The following is a 27,922-nucleotide window of genomic DNA, read 5'->3' as shown; positions in this document are numbered from 1 at the left end:
GACGTTCACAACAACCGGACAGGACACTAATCTGAAAATGGACTCTCAAATACAAACTGATTCACCTGATCAACATTGATGCACATGATTTACAGATAAATGTTAATGTTTATGCATACATCTCTCATACATAACAAAATCTGGCAGAGCAGTAAAACTACCTGCTAGATACAAAGAGTAATGTGAATGTACCTTGGGAAAAAGTGGTACTGTAATAATTATAATTGAACATATAACTTGTTAAAAAGGAGGATGTGATGTATTAATAGTATGCCACTACATATGTGCGTGAAGTGAGCGGGAGATGTGGTAGCTATTCCTAATGTGTTACATTAAAGTTTGTTAAAATGATCAGTCTTCAAGCCTCCTAAATATAACACGTGTCAGATTAAATTATTATTAAATGTGGAATTACATCAATATCCATAAATCCATAACACATCAAATCACTGGTTCAAACCTAATGTAATTATCATTTTCACTTGAAAAGTACTCATCAGAATGACAGGTTAATAGTAGAGTAGTTTGGGTCAGATACAGAGAGATTCATAATGCTTTTTGGAGTTTTTGCCACACCCCTTTTTTGTTAACTAATGGATCGGCAGGGCATGTCTTTAATTGACCAAGAATTTCTACAGCCCCCTATCCCTTAATTTACAAATGCTAATAGTATAAATGAATGCATCATACCAAAATCTTCAGAAAAATGCGATCTGGCAGATGTGTCAAAGTAGGACACGTCTCTTAAGAATGACACAGGAGTAATGAACAGGCACTGATTAAATATTGAGACTTGTTTTGATGACTATGAAAAAGCTGCCATATGTTGTATGTAATCGGCATATTTCTTTTCTATATTTGAACAGTTGGCATGGCAAATAACCATTCTGACAATGCCATTTTTCAAAGCCTGTATGCCATGTGTCCTTGAAGGAACCTCAGGCATTTCAGTAGCAAACTTTACAATTTCACACACCCTTACACAGTCTCAGATCTGTCTTGCTGCATGCCTCTGAATGCTAGCATATTGTTAAAGGCTAATGGTTGCCTCAGAAACATCTGCCATAACTTCTGGGCAAATACAATCTCCAATGAGGACCTCTACAAGAAAACAAGAAGCCAGAGTGTGGTTCAAGAGATCAAATGCCAACGCCTCCATTGGCAGGGACATGTTCTGAGAATTGACCAGAGCTGTATTCTGAAAGTAGCTCTGAGATGAACTCCACCTGGAAAGAGGAAAGGAGACTGACCAAAACCAACATGGTGAAGTACAGTAATTGCCGAGCTGAAGGAGATGGGACTGACATGGGGCGAGGCACAGCACACAGCCCAAGACAGGACCACATAGAAGCAACTCATTGTCTCCTTATGTCCCAGCATTCCCAACATTTACATTTTATTTCCAATTCCTATGAGCTCATAATTTAAAGTAAGACTTGAGAACAGAGGCTTTTTGTTGAAACCATAAACATGTGGTAAAAAATAAGAACACATTCAACAAAATAATTTCCTAGTCTTTACAGTGAGGATTAGTTATTTCAGTTGACCTTTGAACCATTTCAGTGATTAATGAGAAAGAACATCACAATTTGAATACATCTGAAACAGTCCATCATAGCCTACTCAAAAGCAGGTCTTAATTCTGAGCAAAAGAAAAACATAGAAAAGTACTGCAAACAATGATATCCTGAGCCCTTTCATTATGGCCTCTGTAATTTGAGTGCCAAGCAAAAAAAAAAAAAAAAAAAGCCAATTTCTCAAACTGTAATCTCTGCCATTTATAACAAACATCTAGGCTATTGAAATAAAGTCATGCAATGCAACATGTTTCTACTGGTATTCTCAGTAAAATGTCTATTCAATTTGCTTTAAAATACTCCTTCTAAAGTTTCGCAGTGTTAGAAAAAGGAAGTTTACCAATAATACTGTTTTGCAAATTTTACTGAAACCACCAAATTCAAACCCACTTTATTTATACAGCTAATTTTACAAAGAAAGCAGTTTCCAACATGCTGCACTAAGATCATAAAAAGAAAACAACTAAAGAAGAAACTGATTATAGCAGTCCTAAAACAATAAAACCAAACCATAAAATCAAATGAAAGCAAAACCATAAAATCATAAATATCAATACATAACTAAAATAAATATAAAAAATAAAAGACACAGAGGACCACACAAGTCACACAGTGTTAAAAGCCAGAGAATCAATCTTAAGATAAGACTTAAAACACTGTCCAAACTTCAACTTAAAAAACATAGTCCTAGTTTCCTCAAACAGTCAGTCACATTCCAAACCACAACACTGCATTTTATTACAATAAAATGTTTTGCAAATGGCTTTCACCCACTCTGATCCTGCTCTGCTCCTCGAGGGGTGGTATGAGGCAGTGTCCGGTCGCTTTGTCCTCCATTAGAGCCACCTGTGTCAACAACAGTCAGCTCACGTCTGTCCAGAACCAAACACGTGGGGCTAATGTTAGCATCATAAGCATAACAACAATGAAAAATGCAATAATGAAACAGTAATAAGTATAGAGGATGCATAAGTGTCTAGGATAATTGGGTGCAGGAGAGGACAAATTAGATAAAACAATGACAAAACACAACATGGATTTGCAGATGTTGTGATTGTCATTGCACTACTTTCCAAAGATTGCAGAAACATAATCCAAATACTTCATCTACCAGATCTGCAATATCTACTATGACTGCTACTACGTCATACTCTACACCTGGCACTTCAGTATCAGATCAATAACACAGCAGAGGCAGGTTAAGCCAGGCACTGAGGTCTGTGAAACCAGGAGTGACGGTTACTCCTGGCACAGTTACATAAGTGTTTTTTTGCTGACCACCTTCACCACACTGACTTTATGAATGTGACAGCTCTGACCAGTCCTTGTCATAGCTCCCCCATCCCTGTTATATAAGCGATACAATCATGGGCTTATTATGGGAAGTCAGCTCATTCCATTCAAAACAGACTTACCCTCAAGTCTCACCAGTTTTAAGGTCTAGGAGGCCAAATCATAAATTATAAATTAAAAGTGCTTTATTTGGAATGTCCTGGGATGGCATTAAATGTATCCATATTGCATTTACTCAATACCTTTAGGGTTGGGAAATATGGGGAAAAAACGTTGTTTTCCCCACATAGGCTTGTCATGATAACACATTTTGAAGCGTGATATATTGTTGTAGAGATATACTGCGATACTCTGTAAGACTGAAACTTCATGGCACTGATACCACAACAATAACACAAGCTAATCCTAGTAAATCATTTCTAAATAGACAGTATCATTCAAAAGGCCTGAGCTGCAACAAATAAATAGCAGAAAAGTCTGAACTGACGGTTACAAATGACTGAATCTTTATTCAAATTTTATTAACAACCCTGCCCTACATAATGAAAATATGAAACAGAAGCTGTGTCATGAGTATGCAGTATAATGTACTGCACACTCATGTGACGCCACTGTTTCATATTTTCTCTGTTCATTTGTTGCTTCAAGTTAATTTTACAAGAAGAGCCGCACCCAAACACCAACTCACAGCCCACATTTTCCATAGTGCATCACAAATGAAACCACACACATGGAAAAGGAAAGTACATTTGAGTTTAAGTTTGAGCTGGACTCGGATACCTGTTGTCTGTGATTGTCTTGTTGTTGTTTTACAGTGCAGCTGCCATGCTCCACGTGCACACACGCACACACAGCCACACGCGCACACACACACACATACACACACGCATGCGCGCATACACACACACACACACACTTCACACACTGACAGCTGTATTAACAAACAGACACTTGTGGTGAAAGATGAGTTCACACAAAGTACACTGGAGAAAAGTGCCATTAACCACTCACTTGGTTTATCCTTTCTATTCAGTGAGTTCATCACTAATAATAACAGCTTAGATAATGATACATACTCATTCTAAAAACACAAAGTTTAATGTGTAATGCAACTAATCCAGGGATTGGGGAAAGTTTTATTTTTTTTTTTATAATTGCCTAATACAATGTTGTGTCATCTTGTTACTTAAGCAAACTTAGCACTAAATATAAAAACAGCAACAACAGCTGATAAAAATAAACATAAAAGTAACTTGCAGAGTCATCTTTCATTGATTTCTGTATTTTTGTGGTTATTATGTTGGCCCATTCACTTGCAATATCTGAATCTCAACCAAATGATTTACAAGTTTGTTTATTGTAAATATCATCCGATTATCATAATTGAGATAATAAAAAATGGAGGTAGGTAGGTAAATTGCCCACTCCCCACCAGGAACACTCTGATTTGGACCTTTAAGAGAAACAAAGTAACTGCACTAACCCATTCGTCAAGCTTTCCCTTTGCTCCATACAACGCCAACAAATACGAGGTGGAAAATATAAGTCACTATATTTCAGGCATTCCACATCAAAACATGTGAGATCAGTGTATATTACGTAATGTTGTGTTTAAGCCATTTCTTGAGTCCATTCTAGTCAGCACACAGAAACTTGATATAAAGTCACATGACCACCAGATTGTCATTGTGCATTTGTGTGACTGCACTCGGAGTGTATCAGTGACAGGGACAAAACAAAGAGGTTAGATCCAGTGACTTCCTTTTGCCTCCCCATGTTTCCATAGAGACGTGACTCTGATATCTGTACTTCAACCAGATACATCCTCAGTGGAAAGAGAGTGCAGGACTATCACAGGGACACAGATAACAAAAGTGCCATGTGTTGTCATGAATCACAAGACTATATTTGAGGCTTGATTTGATACTGAGTAAAAAGATTGATACTTGTAATACCACAAACTTGTTTTTTATTTCATGAAAGAGGCTCTCAATACAAAATAAATAATAATAGTTTTTGAAATATATTTCCAATTGTTTACTCAAGTTATTATATAGAGCAAGACTCTGAGAGTATTCAGTTGTTTTAGTATTCAGGATTTATTTAGGATTAATTTTTTGATAACCATAGTATGTGCTCACAGATCTGCATCATAGCATTTCTTACTTGAGGATTAGAGATAAAACAATTTTATTATCCAAGTGGCATTTTCACAATAGGCTTGTAATAAAAACAATTTTGAAGTGAGATAAATTGCTGATGATAAATGATAATATGGAACTAAAAAAAAAAAAAAAAAAAAAAAAAAAACATAAGCTGCAATAAATAAATAGAAGAATGAAATACTTTTGTACTTTAACTTGTTGGGTTCTTTTTAAAGACAATAAAGTAAAGTGTATTTACCTTGGCTTGTTGACGTGTTTCAGTTGGTAGTTGCAAGCTACCAGTGACAGTGACAGTTGATGGCTTGCATCACATGTCAACAAGGTAAATACACTTTACTGTAGTGTAGTTAAAAAAGAATCCAAGAAGTTAAAGTACATAAGAAGACAAAATGAACATCTTTGGTTTAAATACTTTTGTAGTTAGTTTGTATCTATAATGAGTCATAAAAGTTATTTATTCAACCCTCTACCACTCAAATCTTATTGTATTACAGAAAAATAACAAAACTTTTCTGTTGTGAAAGAAAACAAACAGAAGGATATGTGGTAACAAAATGCATGTGTAAGAGAAACTGCCAGTGCTGGGTTTGAAAGGTCATTCCTATAAATTTCCATGTGATATGTACATTTTTGATGATGTGAACCTTGTTCCCTTCTCCCTTCACCTGGCGTTGCTTTCTGGTCTTCTTCTGTCTGGCCAAAGCTGGCAATGCAGTAGCAACTAGATACTAAAATGTATCTATTTTAACATTTTCACTCATTAGTCTGTTCAAAAAGACAAATCAGATGCACAGAGATCACTGATAAACCATCCCCAGTAATTGTATTGCATGGAATATTCTGCACCTTAAACACTATATCATTCATTGATGAGATCTAGAAGTGAGTTAGACGACCACTGAGAATTGACTGACTTAAAACATGTGCTTGAAAATGCATTGCACCTCACACTGGGAGGATATTGGATAGTTGTGGCTAACACATTAACCTCTAAAACTGTGAAATGGTCAGACCACAAAGGTGGAATGGTTACGCAGGATGTACCAACGCAAATGAAGTGACACCTTTCCTGTCCTAAGAGAAATATTTGATAATATTTGTCCAGTCTCATACAACAAAGACACATGCCTCAATCCAGAGTCCCAGTATGGTTATGTATTCTATGAATGGGAAGATGAAAGATTGTAGCCAGGGAATCTGTCCCGTAAACACATGTCTATTTGTGGTCGAACAGAGAGATGGGTCATGAATGTCGGATTAGCAACAAGGTGGGACTTTGAATCTCATGTCCAGAGATCCTGACAACAACTTGCCAAAATACTGTCTATGATTAGAATGATCAGACACAGCTAGGGCCAACACCGAGCTCAGGGAGGTGCTGTAGTAAGATGTTGTGATATAGAGATTTCAACATGATGAAGAAATCGGAACCTGTAAGTGAACTTTTACTTACACTCCCCTTCCATATCTAGCATGTTAATATAAAATACAAACTTTTACATGCTGAAATATACACAAAATTTGTCATATCTTTCATGTAATTAAATTTCATTTCTTAATTTAAAATTGTGTTTAAAGGTGTGCTGCATAACGTTTCAGGTGGGGGGTCCATACCTCTATGCCTCCATGGAGATATTCCCGCTATGCCTGGAATGTTCCACAGGCATTGAATTTATCTATTCTGCATTTTTCAATTACAGGCTAAAAATATCTTGAAAAACATATATTGTTATCACATCACCTGCTTGTCTCCATGGAGAGAGAGCCTGTATTAATACCATACTGTGAAACAATTCCAGACAAAGCAATAATATCTCAGTGAAGAGAAGCACGTGAACCACCAGAAAAATTACATACTGCTGTAATCAGTCTTACAAACCACAGCAGTTTGTTTATTGTGGGTTGTGTTGCATTTTTCTTATGTGGAGGCAGGTACATTACAGGGCCAGTGCCTCATTATAGAATCCCACACTGATACAGCATTTTACCTCCCATACACACAGGATTAATGCTCAGGCTGACCCATATCCAGACCAAACACATAGTTTATACACACACCAAAAGCAGCCAAAAACACCAAAAAACACCTCCAGAAATGATTTGAGGTTCTGTGATACATGAGCAGCCATAAACAGGAACAAGACCAGGGCGTGGTAAATGATGATGCAGTCAATAGAGCATGTTTCCTGGACATTCACAATAACAGAATAGGGTTGGGCAATATTGACAAAAGAAAAAAACTGGCAATCCAGCAGAACAGAAATGTGCCTAAACATGTTTTTAAATCATTACTTGAGGTTTACAATGTGAAAAGACTACAAAACTACCCACAAAAGTGCAGGAATATCACTTTAACCCACTGTTTGAAAGAACATTTGTCCTTTAACCTATTTTTTATTTATTTATTTTTAATCCAGTTTTTGCTACATTATGAGATAAGTTTTTATTATTATTTATTATACAATTTAAATGATATTACAATTTTGCGTATCTTCAAAACAAGATTAACAATATTATCATGATTTAGATTTTGACATATGCCCCCCCCAATTAAAAACACCACATTTGAATGCATACGTTAAAGGTGCACTATGCAACTTTTCTGGAGGAGGATCTGCTAGCTTGTCTCCATGGAAATGTTATTGCTTTGCCTGGAATGTTCCACTGTATGGCATTAAACATATCGGTATAGCATTTATTCATTTTGGGTGTTTCTGTTGCTCAAAAATACAATAATTCCTTCTGTAAATAGGGGCAACTCTCCACAGAACTGAATTGCATTGTACCGTAGTAACCTGCTTGTCTCCCTCGTTATAGATAAGTTAAATCTATACTGTCATACATTCTAGGCAAAGCAACAACATTTTTATGGAGACAACAGACCCTCCACTACAAATGTTACACAGTGCACCTTTAAATATTATAAAATAAAGGTATCATAAACACATTACAAAACAATACTATCGTCTATCTATATTCAAGTAAATTAGCACTTAACAAGTCTGCTTCAAACATCCAATCAGTAGTAATGGAAAATGGCTTTGAACAACACAAAACCAATAAAGCATGCCTCTATATAAAGAGTGTATGGGGTAATTTGACCTTTCCAAGTCTCTCTTTGGAATCGCACTCTCAGATCCTCAAACACTCAGGGATCAACAGCAGTAATGAAAGCGTCCATAGACACTGGTCACATGGGCTGACACATGCACAGCTATAAATGGACTCAATGCATCTCACATGAAGAGTGTGAGACAGGGGACTTTTTTGACAGTTACCACGAGACAAACCAACTATGTCTTCACATGGTCCAGTTGGCCTGCCCTATGAATGTGCAAAATGACAGTTAATGAATATAATGTGCCGGTGACCTGGAAGACTGTAGCTTCATTTGCATATTAATAGTGCGCCTGAAGAAAACTAATTAGCAATCCCCCCCATCCTCAAATAAACGGGATCTCAACACACTTGCACTTGACAATGCATAAATGCCTTCCATCTCAATGTAAAAGTGAGGCTAGAAAAGATATCTGGCATAGGGCCTATTGCAACTAAGAAAGTGATTGTCATTCTATTGGAAACAGAAGACTTACACTTACCACATAGTACAAATGAATAATGAAGAGGACAATATAATACAAAAAACAAACAAAAACATCAGACTGAACTTTGGACTCTGCTACGTGGTATGGTAAGATAAAATATCAATCAGTTCAATTAAATAAACAATGTTTTCTTCTAAAGTCCAAGCAATACTAGTTCTTTATAGTCCAAAAGCCAGTTGGAGCCATGGTGATGCCCATTTGAGCAAACACACCCGTTTCATAGTACGTCCCACAGCTGGGTGCACTCTGTACCCTCTCACCCATTCTCACTCAAGCATGTATCACACTATGATCTTCAACTACAGAGCTTATAGAAGCTCTTTTAGAAACTACTGACAGAAAGACTGAAAACACACATTTGACTTGCAGTCAAAAAAAAAGCTTGTGTTAATCAAATAATTCTACTTTTTTGTTCAAACGGACCATCTCACACTGAGTGTGCACTGTGTAGCCATTTTGCAGTCTACATTAAAGTAACCATACGGTAAACATAATATATTCTACGCACCAGTGTTTTTCATTTGGTTTCATTGGGTGTAACTGATCTAAGATCAAGCACTTAGGCATGCAGCATGTCCAGCCCAGTCCCGCGCCTGTGACCAAACAGAACAACACTGGCCAAATAAATGACAGATGTAGTTAAAGTCTTCAGAGAGCAAAGGAAATTTAATGTAATAAAAGAGACACACATGTCTTAAACAAAGGGAAACACTGCAGTCCAAAAGCCAATCAGTGTGCAGCGTGTATGAGAGTGGAGCCACATGTTTTTGATAAGTCCTCCAGCAGAGAGTGAGGTAATGATGAAGTCATCTGTGTCCTCTGGACAGGTTCAAATGCACTGAGCCGTGTGCATTTTAAACAGCCACAGACTCGCGTTTAGCACTACACACCTAAATTACTTAAGCCAAACATTCCAAGAAAGCGCAGACTTCACAACATACAATCACCGCGCAAAAATATATTGTTTATGTTTCATAATAGCACTGTCTGTAAAAGGTCACTTTTGCTAAAAGACAAAACATTTAGTTCATTTCATTCAGGGAGGGTAATGAAAGCGAATGAAAGTGTGTAGCCAACAACAGCACTGAACAGTTATTGTCATGTTGTCTCTAGCAGCTATACGAGGACTCCTGCGCTGCTATGAGGTAGATTTCTTTATTGGGCAATTGTGCAGACAACTAAGACAACTTTTTGGTTCCACATATTCAGGGTTAGCTGGGGATGTAGTGGGCTATTAATATTCCCAGAGGCAGTGCACGTGGATCATAATTCACAACTGCAGTACTGCTGTGTGTGAGGTTTTGCCTCATGACTCTGCACTTGAACCACGAGCAGGAGGCTAGCATCAGCATCAAGGTGATAATAAAAGAAAATCAGAATGACAGTGTGTGATTTGAGCGTCTGGGATTCACCTTATTACTTTTCAACACATGGCTTACGCATGTGGCATGACAGATCACTCACCTGCACCAAAAGAGAAAGACTTGACGGCGCTGACGTTTGTCCTCAGGTACGTGTAGCTCACAGATTTTCAGTGTCGGTTCACAACTCCTGGACCCTGCTCTCTGCCCGCTCTGCACTCTCCAAATAAGATCCTTTTGTGGCAGGAAGTAAGGTTCAGTCCTTTTTTATCCGTAGCACTTTGTTGCTAATACTCATGCAGCTTTAGCGTGGGCTAGTAGAGACCATGCACGAGGCAGACACTGTGATTTTGATAAGAAATGTCTATGTGTTTTAGACCGAAGCTTAGCAATGTCCCACAGAACAGAACAGCCATAAGTTAAAGGCCAGGCTAACTCTATAAAATACTATGAGCTACATACTGTCTTCTTTCTTATGCATAGTGACTTTAAAGTAATAATAGCTCCCTCTAGTGTTTAATATTACGTACTACATCAACACAGGGTTTGGTGTAGTCGAACTAGGTTGTTATAATAAATAACCAAGAAATTTTGATTATTCCCTTTACCAGAACATTGGCCTATGTAGTGCTGGTTTTCAGTCATGCAAACTGCCATGCCAAATGCATTTTAGGGATGTCAGTCACAGTAGGCCTATTCATTTGTGTCATAATTATTGTGAGAGTATTAGAAATCTCTCATTTCTACAGTTGTTCCAAATTATTTACACCAATCAACCAATCAAAAGTGAAATCCTAAAATCACTTTCGTTCACAGTATCTAATAAATCATAAGACTATATCTTAATGAAACCAACATTTAATTAACACATCTATACTATTTTCACTGTTATATATTTTTTTATTTTATGGGTATACTCAGAAAAAATCGATAATACAATCCTTAACTTTCTGTTATCTTGTAACTAATATATTGTGACCTAAATAACCTCGATTATTCATTAACTATTACAGTGTGGCCATGGGAATTAACACAGTGAGCAATTATTATTTTTATTTGCTCACACGTTAGATTAGGCTACAAGTTAGGAAAAACATGCATCGCACACAATGCTGCATTGTCACTGCAGGTGCAATTGCAATTCAATATCTGATAATGTTAGGACATTGTTGGTCTTATTCTAAAAGCTTGTAATAAAACCCCCATCATCAAGTGTAATTTATTTATTTTCCTTGTAATTTATTTTAACCTGTGTGTTTTTTTTTTTTTTAGACAATTCACAATACGTACATAATATGAGAGAGGCGGAAAAAGGAGGTCATTATTAATGGTCAAGAAATGTGATTATGAGTGTGTAAATGAACATCAAGGCTACACTGGATTAGATCTTCCACTGTTCACCCCGTTCCCTGTACTAGATAAAAAGAATCTCAAATTATTTTAAAATATCTTTATAGTAAATCTGATGAAAAAACAGCCTAACTCACTCTCAGGCCAGTAAAAAATTGTGTTGCTTTTCCATCCTGTCTTGTTTTTGGAGATGCTTAAGGTTTGTGCAATGAAGGACGCATTTACAATTACAGACCAGCTGCAATCAGTCATTTTGGACCTGTGCCACTTCAGAGACCCTCCAAAATGTGTAAAGAGCTGTGTGGTCTACCCCCAAAATAGAGCACAATAATGGGTCATCATCAGGCTGCTATTCTTAGAGCAAGTTACTATTTCTTCTTTACCCTGCCACAAGGACGACTAAGGTGTAGTTATGCGAGGAACAGGAAGAGGCTAAACATGGGTCTCACAAGAGCAGCTAAATATATTTTTCCACATGTCACGGCAGCAGTCAGCATCAGCTTTTTGGAAAATGCCTCTGAAAATATTACTAACAGAGGCCATAATGAGACAATCAGCTCACTCTATGACCTTAATAGATATAACATAACATAAAGATTATGCGTTGGATGTCACAAAATCTAATTTTAGTGTTACAATTACTGTTATTATCACAATTTTACAATTATTTGACACCAGGGTCAAACAAAACCTTTCATTCAGATGAACTGACATTCTCTAATATAAAGTTAATGTGGTATAAACAGACTAAAACAATTTAATTCAGACTTACATTTTCAGAATATAAAGTCATCTGAAATATTATTGATACTAATATTGACATCCCTATTGTTATGGATTGAAAAATGTTGTATTACTGTATGTTATATTACTGTAAATGCTGCAGGACTATGATTTATTTGACCAAAAATTCATCTGATCCTTCTGCCTCCCCTATAAACTGTATGTGAATGGCACCCTGTCGACCAATCAGAGGCCAGCAGACATAGTAGCTCTCCCCTGTGTACTGAACAGGGGAGACTACACTGGGCTGCACATGTCAGGAGACAGTCAGAGGTGCACAACTCTCAGACTCTCCACAGATCTGCACTGTTGCTTCTGTTAAGTCTTGTTTTTATGAGCACGTCTTTTCATAATCCTTTTATCTTGGGTGTCTGTCTCAAACTTAAATGTCAACATGGGATTTATGACCGCAGCTCTGCTGTTTTTAATTTATGGTGAGTTGATGATTGACATGATTTAAGACAGTATTCCTCGAGTGTTAATGTGTAAGCTATAATTATCTTTAGTGTTGTGTTGTTGATTTCTAAATTGCTCAATGTAGGTCAATGTGAATATTTAACTTTAACTCTTTAGAAGTACTCAGTACTCTTTACTTGAGAAAAATACAGGTATGATATGCAAATGTAAATGCAAAATGTACTCAAAGTAAAACAATTTGTGTACTACAGAGTTTAAATTTGACAGATAATTTGTTAATTGTCTGGCTTTTCTTCTGAGCTGTATTCAAACTCTTAACACTGAGGCAAATCACCTTTAAAGTGTTGTAGCTCAACACCTAGACTATTATATTACATTTGAACTAAACCTTAACTTAACTTATATAATCATGCTCTAAAATGTAGTAACATAGATCTCACAGGAAATTAGAAAAATAGGTCAATTAAAACCATATGACAGTGGAAAAAGTATGGACTTAATTACGCTAAATTGAGTTTGTCCCTGTACTAACTTATTAATAGAGGTCTTAATCAACTCATGTAACAGAACTACAAATGTTTCATTCTTAATTTGGACACATTATATACGAATTTTACTGTAAATGTCCCATTTGTTTAGAGAATTCTTCCATGTTGTGGATAGACATTGTATTTTTGATTCTTTTATTGTGACAGTGTTTTATTCTTGTTTCGTTCTCAGAAAATGCTTGTGCTGTTCAGTTCCTGGCACCTCTGAACATGGGCGGAGTAACGGGACAGGTGCAGTTTGACTCCACGTCACAGATGGCCACCCTCAGCGTCTCAGGTGCTGGCTCCTGCTCCTCTTTGAAACTGTCCATCACTGAGTTTCCCGTCATGTATGGCCACTTTGCTCACCCCTGCTCAGAAATCCACATTGGCTCCAAAATTTTTAACTTCTCCGTTGACAGCCCAAACTCCGCCATTAATGTCTCAGAGCTGTTTTTGCTCAGGTCAAGTTTAGATGACTGCTCACTGACCATACACACTTGTGATGGCACTGAAGTCTGCACTGTTGTTAGTGGAGGTCAGAAGCTCTTGACACGCCAGGCTAGGGTCACTGGATCCATAGCTGGAAATGTTTATTTACGCCATAGTCCAGAACTACTCAACCAGTGGCTTCTCTTAGATGTAGTTAGAGTTGACCAGATTGATGTAGTTAGTGTTGTCATTCATGGTTCTGTAAGCACTGCTGCAAACTGTGAAGAATTTCTTGGAAACATAAATTCTGCGTCTTTAACAAATCTTGGTGAAGTAGCTCTCTTTCCTACTATGCAACCACAAAAGCGTCGATTGCATTTGAAAAATTTTAACGTAAAAACTCGCTTTTTTGTTTTCTCATATGGAACAGGTTTCCATTGTGCTGAAATCTATGATCTACCAGAGAAGCATATTACGGCTGTGATCAATATGAAAGGCATTAAAGGGTATTTTAGCTTCCAACAAGCTTCTCCTTTCAGTGTAACAGAGTTGGCTGTCAATTTGACTAACTTACAAAGCGAAGTTGGTCCATACCACGTCCACCTATTTCCTGTCCCCTCTCTTAGGAATCCTCTTTCTAGCATATGTTCAAATGATAATCTGGGTGGACACTGGAACCCTTTTGGAGTAGATGCTAAAGACCCAGCATATCCAAAAGGACCAGGGTCTACTCATGACAAATATGAAATGGGGGATCTCAGTTCAAAACACATGTCTTTAGCAGGTAAAACTGAATTTGAAACTGTGTTTAAAGATTATAGCCTCCCTTTGTATGGACAGAACAGTATTGTAGGTCGTTCTGTAGTTATCCATAAATTAGATGGGTCTAGGTATGTTTGTGCCAGTATTAGCTATCCCGGAGAGGTAATAGTTGCTAGGGCTAGATTCTTAAGTCCTGTCATTGGAGAAGTTTGGTTCTCTCAACTTAAAAACCACCCTTTGTCTGATGTGTCAATCTTTTTGGATTTAAGTTATGGGAATTCAGCTACAGCGCCGACCAAAAGCCACAACTGGCATGTCCACACCTACCCTATTGGTTCTGAACGAGATGACAGTGATGGACGATGCATCACCACAGAAGGGCACTGGAACCCTTTTAGAGTAGACACAGAACATATGAGCTATAACACATACTGCAGTTCTGCGAGTCCTCTATCTTGTGAAGTTGGAGATTTGTCTGGCAAACATACTACAGTCAACTTGGGTGTCAATGCGGGTGCAGTGGAGGCGAAACATTTCTTCACTGATGTAACTTCATGGGTGCCTGGCATTGTTGGAAGATCTTTAGTTCTTCACCAAGCTGAAAAAGCAGGCCCGAGGATAGCTTGTGCCAACATCACAGTGGTTCGGACACCCAAAGCAAGTCTAGGAACCTGGCACGGGCCTGGAACATCAAATGGACAGATTGAATTTACTCAGTCCCTCCCACTTGGTCCCACAAAGGTCACTGTGTCTCTGACTGATCTGAATTCACAGGCAGGGGGCTATCATATCCATATACTACCCATATCACCTGGATATCCCCAACCCTGCTCTGATGCAAATATTCATGGACACTTCAACCCTCTGGAGTGGGATGTCCTGAGCTCCCCTGATCCTGGGATGGGCACCTTGGATCAATACGAAGTGGGCGATATAAGTGGGAAGTTCGGGATGCTGACAGGACACGATGAGATGCAGTCTGTTCTCTCAGATTCCAACCTGCCACTCACAGGACCGTACAGTATTGTGGGGAGGTCTGTGGTGGTCCACTACACTAACGGATCAAGGTAAAAAAATATCATCAGTCTATGCATTTGAAATACAATTTTTATGTATTTATTTATTGGGTCAGGTTATTAGACCAAAGTAATGTACAGAAAAAGGTACAGTTTAAGTAATTTATTCTACCCCCCTCCAGTGGTGCAAGAAGTACACAGTTTTGTTAAATAAAAAGTACAGATATAGTTTGAAATACAATCTGAGTCAACTTGTCAAACTGGAAAATGTGTAGGGAATAAAGGAATTGTGTGTGACAACAACAACATATATTAAGCTGTTGATTAAGATGTTACTATTCTTTTTTGATCCAGAATGCGTTGTGCTGATATCACAGCAGATAAGGACACAGATGGACACTGGGCAATGGCTAAGGGAGTTTTCAACAGTACTCTGACAGGAACTGTGCTGATGGTAATGCTAGTTTTATATTTATACTTTTCTGAACCAGCGCAGCGCTGCTATATAATATAAAATTCAACTAATACAATGTGTTTATTAATAAGATACAAATTTACTGGAGGAGATGGTTTTCTACAAACTTATTTTTATTATTACACAATACGATTATTAAGTCAACTTCTTTCTTTTTCTGAAAATGTTTCAGTGGTGATTGAGTGGGTTGACTGAGTTGAGAAAAAGAAAGAACGAAATCAATTTCATCTGATAATAATTGTTTTGTTTTTAGTAGAATTCAGCACATAAATTTCTATTGCTAAACAAATATAAATCCAAAATACAAATATAAAATGCTGATTCTTAGACTGTTAATGATGCATAATGTAGTGTAATGATTGAAATGTGCACTGTATTTAAAACTCAACCCAGCTGCCATAAAAACATGACTGAGTATGTTTCTTTGCTGTACCAGGGAGTTGGGCATAGCGAATTTATTAGCATAGCCGTAGCATTGGTGTCCTGGTTGGTTGAATCTAAACTGCAGGAACAGCTGCGCGTGTCAGCCCTGTCCCAATGCCCCTACTGAGCTGTGCGTCTGTGACATAGGCGACCAGTAAAATCAAAATATAGACAATTGAAACAGGGGTACGGGACCCTTCATTGAAATAATTTTGTTTTAATTTGTCTTTTTTCTGGTTTTAGCGTCAGCAAATATTTTCTGATGGGAGCAGCATGGATACTACTCTTGAAGTGACTCTACATTCAGCTACAGGGGTGATCAGTGTAAGTTTTCCAGGCGGGTGGACATTTGGCACAAAACTCTGATAACTTAACGCCATAGTAAATAAAGATTTTCCCAGCCCCAAGTAGATACAATCACATACAGAGATAAAGTGAAAGGACAGTAGGTGATTGTACAGTGTGTTACAAGATATAGAGAGTTACCTTATATAAATGTTGGCTTTGCTTTTACTGCCAAGTTCAAGTTCCTGGATTTTCTAAAAGGTGGCTCTCGAATTACAACTTGAGCCTCACTGCTAGTGCCAGACTTGTATATCTAGAGAACAAAAGACACACCTAAAGTTTCAATTTGGAGACTTAAGTGAATGTATGTTTACTGTAACCCAAATGTGTTTTGCAGTCAAATGTTTCATTGCACATCTCAACTAACCGAATAGGTGGATATGGGTGCACTAAAAATGGAGGCGTGTACAATCCCTTCAACATGGCAACCTCGGTAAGTTTTTGTTATATTCCTCCTATATAGGACAAGTACAATATAATAGAGTTATATCAGGAAAAGTATAATATAATAGAGGTATATCTTCATGTAATGTTGTCTCTCCTCAGAGCTCTACTTGTTCAATGGAGAATCCCCTGAGCTGTGTGTGCGGTGAGATTTCAATGAGGCAAGACCCGCTCAGTCTGACCCAGAGACAGGTTTACACTGACAGGATGGTACTCCTCACTGGAGACTTCACTGGTAAAAGAGTTTTATCATTTCATTCACGTTTCTACAGTAGTTATTTATGTGAACTGAATGGATTGAATTGTTTGGTTTTAGTTGTCCATCGATCGTTAGTTGTAAAGAATGGGGACATCATAATAGCTTGTGCAGACATCCTGCCAGAGTCGCCCTCTGCAGAGCAGTCCTTTCCTACAGTGATACAATTCAGCAGGTGAGTCTGTACAATATATAAGTAGCATTGTTAACCACTATAAAAAGGTGGTTGCTTGTACTATTAATAATAATAATACGCATTACCATGATACTTAACATAAATAAAAGCAGCATAGACCAATAGTTTTTGAGTAATAATTTGCACAATATTTCAATTAAGCTTTTACAAATGATATGTAACATTTCCATACTGTAGGTGACATGACAAGCAAAGCAAACAAATGTTCCAATGTCAGTGTTAAATGTATATATTTTTTTTCCTTTCTATTTCTTTTTTAGATATGACTTCAGAAGGAGAGTGGCTGATGTTTTGCAACTAGAAATATCACAAGTCACTATTCTGGCTGGATCTCCTGAGCCTGCAGCTAATGGACGCTGCCAGAGAGTCCACTTCATGGTTGCAGGTAATATTTGCCAACCTTAAAATGAATATTCAAATGGAATGCTATTATGAAATAGTAAATGTTATTGTGCTATTTCTCAAATGATTAATATATAATTTTAAGAATGATAATAATAGATTGCTTGAATCAGAATGTAAACTCTTAAACCCCCAGTCTGTGAGGTTGTCCTCTTTTCCTTATCACACTCCTATCAGGATCATGATAGCCAGCACATTATTTGTAGAAACAATGAACAATTACACCCATTGAAAACTTTAGAAACCTGAAAAATTACTCAGCAACCTGACACTGGGCTCTCACCCACCACTGTGGGGGAACAGAGAGCTGCCTGTACACAGTATAGCAGCACTAGCATAAACAAGCTGCAAGGTCCCCCACTAGTTTTACAGTGCATAACCTATTATTAGCCGTAATTGACCCAAATTAACATATAATTTTGAACGTTAAATTATTGTTGTGGAAATACTAGACAAGCCCAAGCTATTATATGATAAAGCACCTACATGAATCATTGGGCATTTGATAAGAGCATCTTCTGGTTTGTATAACATGTGCTTAATACTACTTAATCTTTGAATTGTCAACACTTTTCTGCAAGTTGTAAGTCACTATAGGGCCAAAATACAGGAGCACAACAATTTTCGAACTGAAGTGGTACTTTAGTGTGCAATTATGGGTTTCCACATCTGTGTCTCTAAGGTGATGTTAACCCCACGCTCCTGAAGTCTGTCAAAACAAGTGAGAAGATGGGCTTGTTTAAAGAGTCAGCTGTGTGCTTGAGTAAGTGCAGATTTTTTCTTTGCTTTAACATATTGTGCTTAGTTTTTAAAATAATAAATGTATTTTTGTTGACTTTAGGAGGTGCCAGTGTGCTTCTTCAGCCTGGGAAACTTCTTGTCTTTGTAGTTACTGTTGTCCTGTTACTGTGAGAATAAAAAAATGACATAGGTCTATGCCTCAATAATGCTGATTATTTCCGTGGTGGACTTGTTGAAAAGGTTAAAAAGAATTATTGCATTCGGGGTAAAAAATAAGCAACCACTGCTTGCATGATTGTTTACATTGTATTTTTTTACTTAAATCGATAAATGTACTGTACATTTTGATTTGTTTTCCACAAAACTTGTATTTGTGTAAAATGTTTGTGTTTTTATTTTTTATCAAAATTAGTTTGTCATGCATTACCAAGGATTCTTTATGTCAAATAAATTCACTGTAAATAAAACAAATCTGTGAATAAAATTGAATTATATTTCTACTTTGTGTCACTTTTCTGATATCATATAGAAAGTACATTTTGTATTTTCATCGATTTGCTGCTTATGAATAAAGTGGTTCATTAGCTCATTTGGGTGCTTATACATTGTAAACAGTGAAATTCATTCATTCATACTGTCTTTGTGCTTGAGGGATGCTCCATTATTCACAGAAAAGAGGCGAGTCTGCAACCCTCGGCGTCTACTGGCAGAGACCGCAGTCACGTGACCAGAAACGTCAACAGCGCAATGGCAGCCTCCTGTTTGTAAATTAACACAAGGTCCAAGCTGGTAAAGGAGTGCACTTTTTTTGCACAAGACTGACCATTTCGAGGTACAACGACTGGGTGTGTATTCAGGATTGCATTTGTGTCCTTTTGGGCTTAGTTGAAGTGAGCTAGCAAAGCTTTTCTATCTTAAATGTTCCGTCGTGTTGTTACTGCGTGGCGATGTTGTGTTTTCAAAGGCGAGACGAGCCCACACCCACGCATGTGACTACATCGTCCTGTGCAAATCCCCCGATCCTTTACTTGTCAAAAAGGGAGGACGAATGTTATTAATGACCATCTTAACCGGGTGGGTACCACACCCACTTGCGTTATACACGAGATACAAATGATGGTGCTGCTGATGTTATGTATGAACAAACTAAATACCAATTATTAAACTGAACATGGATGGGCTTGAGAAAAATTTAGTTGGACGCAATTAAACATGTGCATTGAAATAATGAATGAATGCGTTTCTGAATAATTTGTGACCAAGTTGTAAACAAGAATCTCATGCGAAGTGTCAGCCAATAGGAGGGCTCGTGGATGAATGCTTGAACCGGATTGGTCATCATATATGAACGGGATCTGGCTGTTATTGTATCATAAAACTATATGACAAGGCCTATATTACTTAATCTTTTACTTTTTAACTACATGTGCAGTCTGAAAGTTGCAGAGTCAGCAGATGTTTGTAGGGTGATAGGTTTAGGTGGTGACAGTGACTTTGAGCTCCACGTTATTAGTCTGTAACTCCTCAGCAGTCAGGGCCCAGTCAACATGACCTCCGTGGAGCCAGGTAAAACTAAAGCAGTCTCAAATGGTTAGCCTATTGTTTATCACTTATTGAGTAAATTTATAAGGCTTAATTTTTTTATTTATTTAAATTTTTTTCAGATTTACACTTCTTTTCATTACTTATGTAAAAGTACAGAATACTCCTGGCACTCCTTACTTATGTTAAAGTAATTGCTTTAGACATTATTGTAGTACTTTTTTTATTTGTTTTCACATATCATATAAATTATTATATACTTTTTGTGAAAAATAATGTGACTTGAATACAATGGTCAACTTACTGAAAAGATGTAAAGTGTATTTTGGTCATATCCATTTCAGTCCACTCATTTAACTATAGTATACCATGTTTATATAAAAAAGCTGATTATTCAAAATTAGAAAGGATCACAACTTCAAACTGGCTAATCAAATCTATTCCAAATCCACTTCTTGTACAGCAACACTAGTGGGGCAGACCTGTGTCCTTCATGTCATGAGTCTTAATGCATTGGAATGTGCATCAAAAGCCTTTTAAAAGAGACAAATGCAATACAAATAACTACTAAATAATAACTATAAGCAACTCAAGTAAAGTACAGATCCTTCCCATAAATTGTACTTCAGTTAATGTACTTCATCACTAACCACCTCTGATTTTATCTCAATCTTTTTAGATACTACAATGTCTCCAAAGATCACTGGAGAGCTGCTTCGGCTTCTTCGCCAGGCAATGAAAAGCTGTAAATACTTCCCTGAACCAATACACGCTTACATAGTCCCTTCTGGAGATGCACACCAGGTTTGCTTACTACACTCATTCTTTTTTCTTTTCTTCTTTTTTTTTTTTTTTGTTATTGTTTTTTTTTATTATTATTATTTTGCTCTCTCAACAGCCCCAAAGATATTAATAATATTTCATTTTATCAGCTTGCATACATTTATATGGGCCAGCTCAAAATACATTCTTCAGCCATATAAACATAAGGATAACCCCTTAAAGTAGCACCTACGCCTAAAGTAGCATCTTAACTTTCCACCTTGATGTAATGTACAGTAGGATTTGTTCATCATTTTTATGCCAGTTTCAAATCCAGTTTACTCAAATACTGAATAAGATATAAAAAAAATCCACTCTGTATTTTTTTATATCTAATGTCAACAAACTGAAGTTGAAACAGAAATTTAAACCTGGCTCTGTCCATTTTTCAGACCTATGTCCCAAATATGATGCATTTTGGTCATTTTTACACATAAAATAATGCTGTATTTTATATGAAAACATTAAGTGACATAACTTCTAATAATTTTTTTCTTCCATGTATTTAAATAAACTATAGAAGTTTCAGATTGATTTTTTCCCCTTTTCAGCTTGTGTGTCTTGCCTTAATTTTTTTTACATTCATTGGCTGAAGTTCTATGCATTTTTTCTGTCACTGTAGCTTTTCATGGGGTAATCTTGATTAGTTTTGTCTGGTCTGACCTTCCACATTAATTACAGCCCTTTGCCAACTGTTCCTCCCATTTCCCTCTTGAAGCACCAGTCACGATGTGAGACGAATAGTAATCTGTCCTCTCCTGTTTACAGAGTGAATACATTGCCCCTTGTGATTGCAGACGAGAGTTTATCTCTGGGTTCAATGGTTCTGCAGGTATTGTCTTTTGTATTGGGTTGATATCAAACCCTTTTTAAAATGTTATCAAATATCTGTATTCAACCACTGTTGGAAACTCTATCTCCCTTTGATACAATAAAAATAGACATCAATGAGGTTATTATGTGACTGTCCTAAATTTTGGACAAAAAGGCTTTTGCTTTACTATTTTCTTTGTCTCGTGTTTCATAATCTAGGAACAGCCATTGTGACAGAGCAGCATGCTGCGCTGTGGACTGATGGGCGATACTTCCTCCAGGCCAGTCAACAGATGGACAACAACTGGACTCTTATGAAAATGGGTAAATGTCCAATGTAAAACAAGTGCTATTTGATTCAGCTTTATTACCTCTGCCAAGGAGGTTATGTTTTTGCCGGCGTTTGTCTGTTTGTTTGTTTGTTTGTTTGTTTGTCTGTTAGCAACATAACTCAAAAAGTTATGGACCGATTTTGATGAAATTTTCAGGATTTGTTGGAAATGTGAAAAGGAAGAACTGATTTCATTTTGGGGGTGATCCGGAAGAAATCCTGGATTCTGGATCACTTTGAAATTTTAGTTTCTCAGTATCTCGGTTAATTATTGACCAAACCCCATGAAATTTGACTCAGGGATGGACAATGGGATCCTCTTTCATATTCCGGATCTGATCCAGAAGACTGATTTTATCTCAATTTATATAAAAAATGGGGGTAGTCCTTGGCGGAGGTCTGCGCTCTCTGAGTGCTTTTCTAGTTATTCTTTACAACACTGAGGGTTCATTCCACCTGCTTGTCTCCATGAAAATGCATTTACTTTACCTGGAATGTCCCACAGGATGACATTTAAGTTCCTGTTGAACCAGACAATAATTACGTTATTAAGTGGATTAACAAAAGAACGAAACATTATTATTATTGCTATTATTACTATTATTGTCGTTATTGTTGTTGTTGTTGTTGTTCTGTATTTCGTGCAATATCATTTTATAATTTTTGTTACAGGCCTAAAGGAGACGCCATCGCAGGAGGACTGGCTCATCAGTGTCCTTCCTGAAAACTCCAAAGTTGGGGTTGATCCTTGGATTTATGCTGCTGGTGCACTATGATCTCTTATTATCTAGTGGATTTTCTTTTAATAATTTTAACATAGTAATATTGACTATTTTGTTTGTGTTTCAGACCAGTGGAAGAACATGTCCAAAGCTTTGACCGGTGCCGGACACTCTCTTGTGGCTGTGCATGAAAACATGATCGACGTTATTTGGGCAGACAGGCCTGAACGCTCCAGCACACAGCTACGCACTTTGGGTTTAGAGTATACAGGTTCGTACACAGTCTTATTAAAGTTAGTGGGTTTTTGTAGGATTTCATGTTAAATTTGCTTGTTACTATTACACTATTATTATGTGATCAAGGTTTGTCCTGGCAAGACAAGATCACAACGTTGCGGGCAAAGATGACAGAAAGGAAGATCACCTGGTTTGTGGCAACAGCACTGGATGAGATCGCATGTATGACAAAAAACAGTATTATTTTTACATCAGTTACATACTTACAAACTTATATGTGGCCTCTGTAATCTAATGTAAGATATGATGGTATGGGCAGATTTAAGATTTAGTTTCCTATCTACCGACAAAAACACAAAATAAGTACTTTGAGAAATTCTTATTACAGGGCCTATATTATGCTGAATTGACTCATGAGCTTTAAGCCATGTTATAATGTTGTTACCTCATCAAAAACATACTAGTTGTGTCTTGTTTCATTCACACATGTTTGAGTAATCCTTTATTATTAGTCTGTCTACATCTCCAAAGCTCAAAATGGTCTGTTCCACCTTGTGATGTCATGTAGTAGTAGTAGTTTTCAAATTAACAGCTACCTTTTTATCTTTTGTTCTGTAGGGATTGTCAATTCCAATGCTGAAATCAAATTATTTCAACATTGGAATTGATTTCTTGAATCAATCAATCAAAATAATTAAATTCTTTTGACTGATTCTTTTGTTCTGTAGTGATTAGCAATTCAGAGCTGAAATCATCCAAATGAATATAGTGAAGGTGTATGGAGTGTAAAAACAGTAGGGCATTTCCTGTATTGCCACAGTGTTTTCTGTTTTAGAGAAGAACACTAAATATGCAGGATTTGTGTGTTAAACAGGTGAGTGAAACTAAACAACTCCTGGTATGTTTGTGATGAGGAAATAACATTATAACATAGTTCAGAAAACAGCTTCATATGGGCCCTTTAAGTAATACTTTACAAGGTAATTTGTTATTTACATTTACAGACATCAAAAACAAAATAAGAACTTTGAGAAATTCTTATTAATACAATTTCTAAAGCATAAATGATAGCATAGTGGTCATTTTACGTAAGCTGGTTTTGATAGCTGATCACGATCCAAGGACCTAGGGATGCACCAGTGTTGTTGGAGAAGGCTGTTGGAGCACCTTGTCAATGGGACCTAATGAGCCGAGTTTCTGATTGTTCGCTCTGAGGGGCTGTGTTAATTTGATTTACACTGATTATCATTGTTAACATGTAGTATTTAGCTAAGAGGGCTTTAGTGGCCCTTCATTTGTTCAGGCATCTACAAAATTAGTTATACATATGAATTAATCATTAAAAGAAAATCAGAGTACTGAAATTCTTTTCCTCTCCCAGGGCTTTTTAACCTCCGTGGTGCAGACATCGAATACAACCCAGTTTTCTTCGCATATGCTATTGTAGGGATGAACACAATAAGGTAATAAAGATGGCACAGGTTATCTTCAGTGTGAAAAAAAAAAACACTGGAAAAATATAACTTTTTGGTGCTCAGGTTTTTCATTGACCTGAAGAGGCTGAATGACCCTGCACTGAGGTCCCATCTTCAGCTGGACTCGCCGCTCAAACCTGATCTGTATATCACGACGCTCCCGTACGAGTCTGTTCACTCTGAGCTGCAGGCCATCTGCGCCGCTCTTGGCCCCAAGGACAAAGTGTGGATTTGCGATAAGGCCAGCTGTGCCATGACCCAGGCCATCCCCAAGGTATGAACTGTTGTAGAACAAATTGTAGTAGTCTGAGAGTTGAAGCGAAGAGGCTGAAGAAGTTTAGTAGTTACCACCCATATGGACCCAGCACCCAGAGAAATTAACCCTCAAGACATTTTGATAGTGTTGTCCATTCCAGTCTAGTCCAGTCCAGCCTGGCTATTATTCTGTTTTAGGGAGCATTATACCGCTGATGGTGCAGACCAAGAACTGAGCTGGCAGTGAGAGTCCCGCAGTACAGCACAGAAATGAAATTTCTTTAACACTGATCTCCTCAAGCCTTTTACCAATTCTGTTTTACTGTTGTAATGGTATTTATACTGAACCCTTTTAGAATCACCGGACCCCCATCCCGTACACTCCCCTGTGTTTGGGCAAAGCTGTGAAAAATCCAACTGAAGTCCAAGGAATGAGAATGGCCCATGTAAGGCTATTATTAATTTATAGATGCCCCTTGAGATCAATACTTTAATGCATGTGTACTTTTTACACAGATCAAAGATGCAGTAGCTCTCTGTGAACTTTTCGCCTGGTTAGAGAAAGAGGTAAGTGTCATAAAACATTAAACATATGACATTATTATACAATGTGCTGAAGTGTTTGTGTTTCATATTTTTAGATTCCCAAAGGCACAGTGACAGAGATATCAGCAGCTGACAAAGCTGAAGAATTCCGCAGGTTAGGCATTATATAGTAAACATATATATTATATATAGTATCTTTGTTTGTTATCAGTTCTGGTGTTGTTGTTGTCCAGTAGTACAACATTACTAGTACTACTGCTATTATTATGCTATTATTATTTGCATATGCATTTTCTTTGAATATACACACATTTGAATTGTGTTTTCATTTCAGCCAGCAAAAAGATTTTGTAGGCCTCAGCTTCCCTACTATCTCAAGTGTCGGGCCAAATGCAGCAATCATACATTATCGGTGAGTCAAGGATTTGTTTCTTTTTAGTTAAAATGATTGTGGTGTTTTACTTTGTGTGTTTTGTTTCTCCATAGTCCACTGCCTGAAACCAACAGAACCCTCACCGTAAATGAAGTGTACCTGATTGACTCTGGGGCTCAGTACGTGTAAGTACAGAGTATACCACATTTATACCACTAATGCCATACTGAGACTACTGTTCATGTAGCATTACTGTCAGAAATAATCTTATACATATTCCACATGTACATTTCTATTGTAAATTTTAATTATTTGTTTTTAGTGATGGAACTACAGACGTCACTCGCACCATGCACTTTGGGACACCCTCTGCTTTTGAAAAGGTAGTTATTGTAATACTTTGCCATAGTCACTGACCTAGAGCATTTATCATATTGTGGTTATTTTTGTAGGAGTGCTTTACTTATGTACTGAAGGGACACATTGCCGTCAGTGCCGCAATTTTTCCCAATGGAACCAAAGGTAACTTGGAGTCACTGTCATTCTTTAAATGAAATATTCAGATACAAAATGAGCATCACCTTTTAATATTTGTAACTGTGTTTTTCTATCCAGGCCACTTGTTAGATTCCTTTGCCCGCGCAGCCTTGTGGGACTCTGGACTCGATTACCTCCATGGGACAGGGCACGGTGTAGGCTGTTTCTTAAATGTTCACGAAGGCCCATGTGGCATCAGCTACAAGACATTTGCTGATGAACCTCTTGAAGCAGGAATGATCGTCAGTGATGGTACGAGAAGTTTTATACATATTTTGATTTTTAAAACATTTGAGGCTGACATCCCCCTTCTTTAGAGCCTGGCTACTATGAAGATGGCTCATTTGGCATTCGTATAGAAAATATTGTTCTTGTTGTGCCAGCTAAACCCAAGGTAGGGATCTTTGTATATTAATTATTTAAGTACTTGTACTTGTTGATAAATGTTGTGACTAGACCAACTGAACAAAATTGTTGTTTGGTTTGTTTAGTACAACTACAGAAACAGAGGAAGCCTTACTTTTGAACCCCTGACTCTAGTTCCCATTCAAGTCAAAATGATGAGTACAGAGCTGCTCACCCAAAAGGAGGTAAGGAATCATTTTGTGCAGTGCTTCTCAACCTTTTGCAATTTGCACTTCCAATCTTCGATAACTAAACACCATAGAATATGAAGTGAATAAATAATGACTACAGTGTAGTGCTTTTACAAGTGCAAGGCATTATTATTTATTGCAAATTTAATAGGATGATAACTACAACAGAATACAACATAGAATATGATATAGAATATAGAATAGATAGAAGATAGAACAGATTATGCCCACACCGTAATCAATAAAGTTTCCCTCATTATGGACGATTACCAAACAACGGAAAAAATATTTTACCGGTACTTGTTTTGTTAGTACATTGAGAGTAAATTATAAAATTGTGTTCATTAGAATCCAGATCTTATCAGACCCCATGTAAATCTTTTCCAGAGGGACTGGCTGAACGAGTACCACAGAAAATGCCGGGAGGTGATTGGGGCAGAGCTGGAGCGTCAGGGCAGGAAGGAGGCGCTGCAGTGGCTCATCAGAGAGACTCAGCCAATCGTCTAAGGACCTGTGTGTAAACTGTGTTTAACTGGACGATCGACCGCTCTGCAGTGATAATCATTTGTATTCTCTCTCACTCTGTGTCTCACGCTCAGCTTCTTTTGTAAAGCACATTGTATCAGCAGTTTTATTAAATGTGATCAAAATCCAAACAATTATCTTCATTAGCTTTGTTGTCTAAATTCTATGATTAATTTTCTCAATTGTTCTGTGCAGAGATAATGCTGAACTTGATAACACAAAATGCAATATTTTTATAGTAAAAATTAAGATATTCCATTTGCCACTGCGTTCTGTTGGCTGGTGGATTTAAACTTGTTAGTCAGTGCCATAGCCAAATTATATTTTCGTATGCCACATGAGTTCGCTCCGTATTTATAGAAGAATGTATTATTACAGTGTATTTGATTTAGGACTATTTTGCTACTGGTAAATTGAGAAGAGAGCTCTTTAAATATTGATGTCTTAAATACCATGAATAAGATCACCACTGACTACAAGTGTAAATCTTAAATCAGCTATATAAATTCCAACAGTCTGTAGCACTAAAGTTGCATGTAGAAAATGGGAGGGTCTAGTACAACACCACTTTTGGGGTC

At 37.2% G+C, this 27,922-nt stretch overlaps 3 protein-coding genes across 7 annotated transcripts in view; 2 read left to right on the top strand and 1 right to left on the bottom strand.

Moving 5' to 3' along the window:
• Nucleotides 1-10,355, bottom strand: part of add3a (adducin 3 (gamma) a) — a 76,371-nt gene extending 66,016 nt beyond the window's left edge. Inside the window, exon 1 of the mRNA XM_055157820.1 lies at nucleotides 10,105-10,355. The gene's annotated coding sequence lies outside the window, so the exon portion shown is untranslated. The remainder of the gene's footprint in view (nucleotides 1-10,104) is intronic.
• cusr (Copper-only SOD repeat protein) lies at nucleotides 9,569-18,995 on the top strand. 3 transcript variants are annotated; one of them, XM_055157817.1, is made up of 11 exons: nucleotides 9,569-9,996; nucleotides 10,096-10,150; nucleotides 13,272-15,339; nucleotides 15,643-15,742; nucleotides 16,430-16,510; nucleotides 16,869-16,964; nucleotides 17,078-17,210; nucleotides 17,292-17,406; nucleotides 17,688-17,812; nucleotides 18,512-18,592; nucleotides 18,671-18,995. In XM_055157817.1, exons 3-11 carry the CDS (start codon nucleotides 13,310-13,312, stop codon nucleotides 18,739-18,741), a joined length of 2,832 nt encoding a protein of 943 aa, XP_055013792.1. In that variant the 5' UTR covers nucleotides 9,569-9,996; nucleotides 10,096-10,150; nucleotides 13,272-13,309; the 3' UTR covers nucleotides 18,742-18,995. The 3 variants fall into 3 exon arrangements, with proteins under 3 accessions (XP_055013792.1, XP_055013793.1, XP_055013791.1); XM_055157818.1 differs by lacking the exon at nucleotides 9,569-9,996 and having other exon boundaries at nucleotides 10,015-10,150; nucleotides 13,272-13,376; nucleotides 14,542-15,339; XM_055157816.1 differs by lacking the exon at nucleotides 9,569-9,996 and having other exon boundaries at nucleotides 10,015-10,150.
• Nucleotides 18,996-19,292: 297 nt separating this feature from the next.
• xpnpep1 (X-prolyl aminopeptidase (aminopeptidase P) 1, soluble) lies at nucleotides 19,293-27,478 on the top strand. Of its 3 annotated transcripts, none has more exons than XM_055158113.1 (20): nucleotides 19,293-19,415; nucleotides 20,792-20,916; nucleotides 21,703-21,766; nucleotides 21,967-22,071; nucleotides 22,751-22,843; nucleotides 22,928-23,071; nucleotides 23,164-23,259; nucleotides 24,419-24,500; nucleotides 24,576-24,786; nucleotides 25,124-25,213; nucleotides 25,284-25,334; nucleotides 25,409-25,467; nucleotides 25,648-25,725; nucleotides 25,800-25,871; nucleotides 26,009-26,069; nucleotides 26,139-26,208; nucleotides 26,302-26,475; nucleotides 26,541-26,617; nucleotides 26,715-26,813; nucleotides 27,207-27,478. In XM_055158113.1, the coding sequence occupies exons 2-20, from the start codon at nucleotides 20,800-20,802 to the stop codon at nucleotides 27,324-27,326; spliced, it is 1,863 nt and encodes a 620-aa protein (XP_055014088.1). In that variant the 5' UTR covers nucleotides 19,293-19,415; nucleotides 20,792-20,799; the 3' UTR covers nucleotides 27,327-27,478. The 3 variants fall into 3 exon arrangements, with proteins under 3 accessions (XP_055014088.1, XP_055014089.1, XP_055014090.1); XM_055158114.1 differs by having other exon boundaries at nucleotides 19,297-19,402; XM_055158115.1 differs by lacking the exon at nucleotides 19,293-19,415 and adding an exon at nucleotides 19,449-19,644.
• The last annotated feature ends 444 nt before the right edge of the window (nucleotides 27,479-27,922 follow it).

Source organism: Boleophthalmus pectinirostris, unplaced genomic scaffold, assembly GCF_026225935.1.
Source record: "Boleophthalmus pectinirostris isolate CB_2022bp ecotype Guang Dong unplaced genomic scaffold, ASM2622593v1 HiC_scaffold_22, whole genome shotgun sequence".
NCBI classification, from domain to species: Eukaryota; Metazoa; Chordata; class Actinopteri; order Gobiiformes; family Gobiidae; genus Boleophthalmus; species Boleophthalmus pectinirostris.
This window is presented reverse-complemented; position numbering and strand designations above follow the sequence as displayed.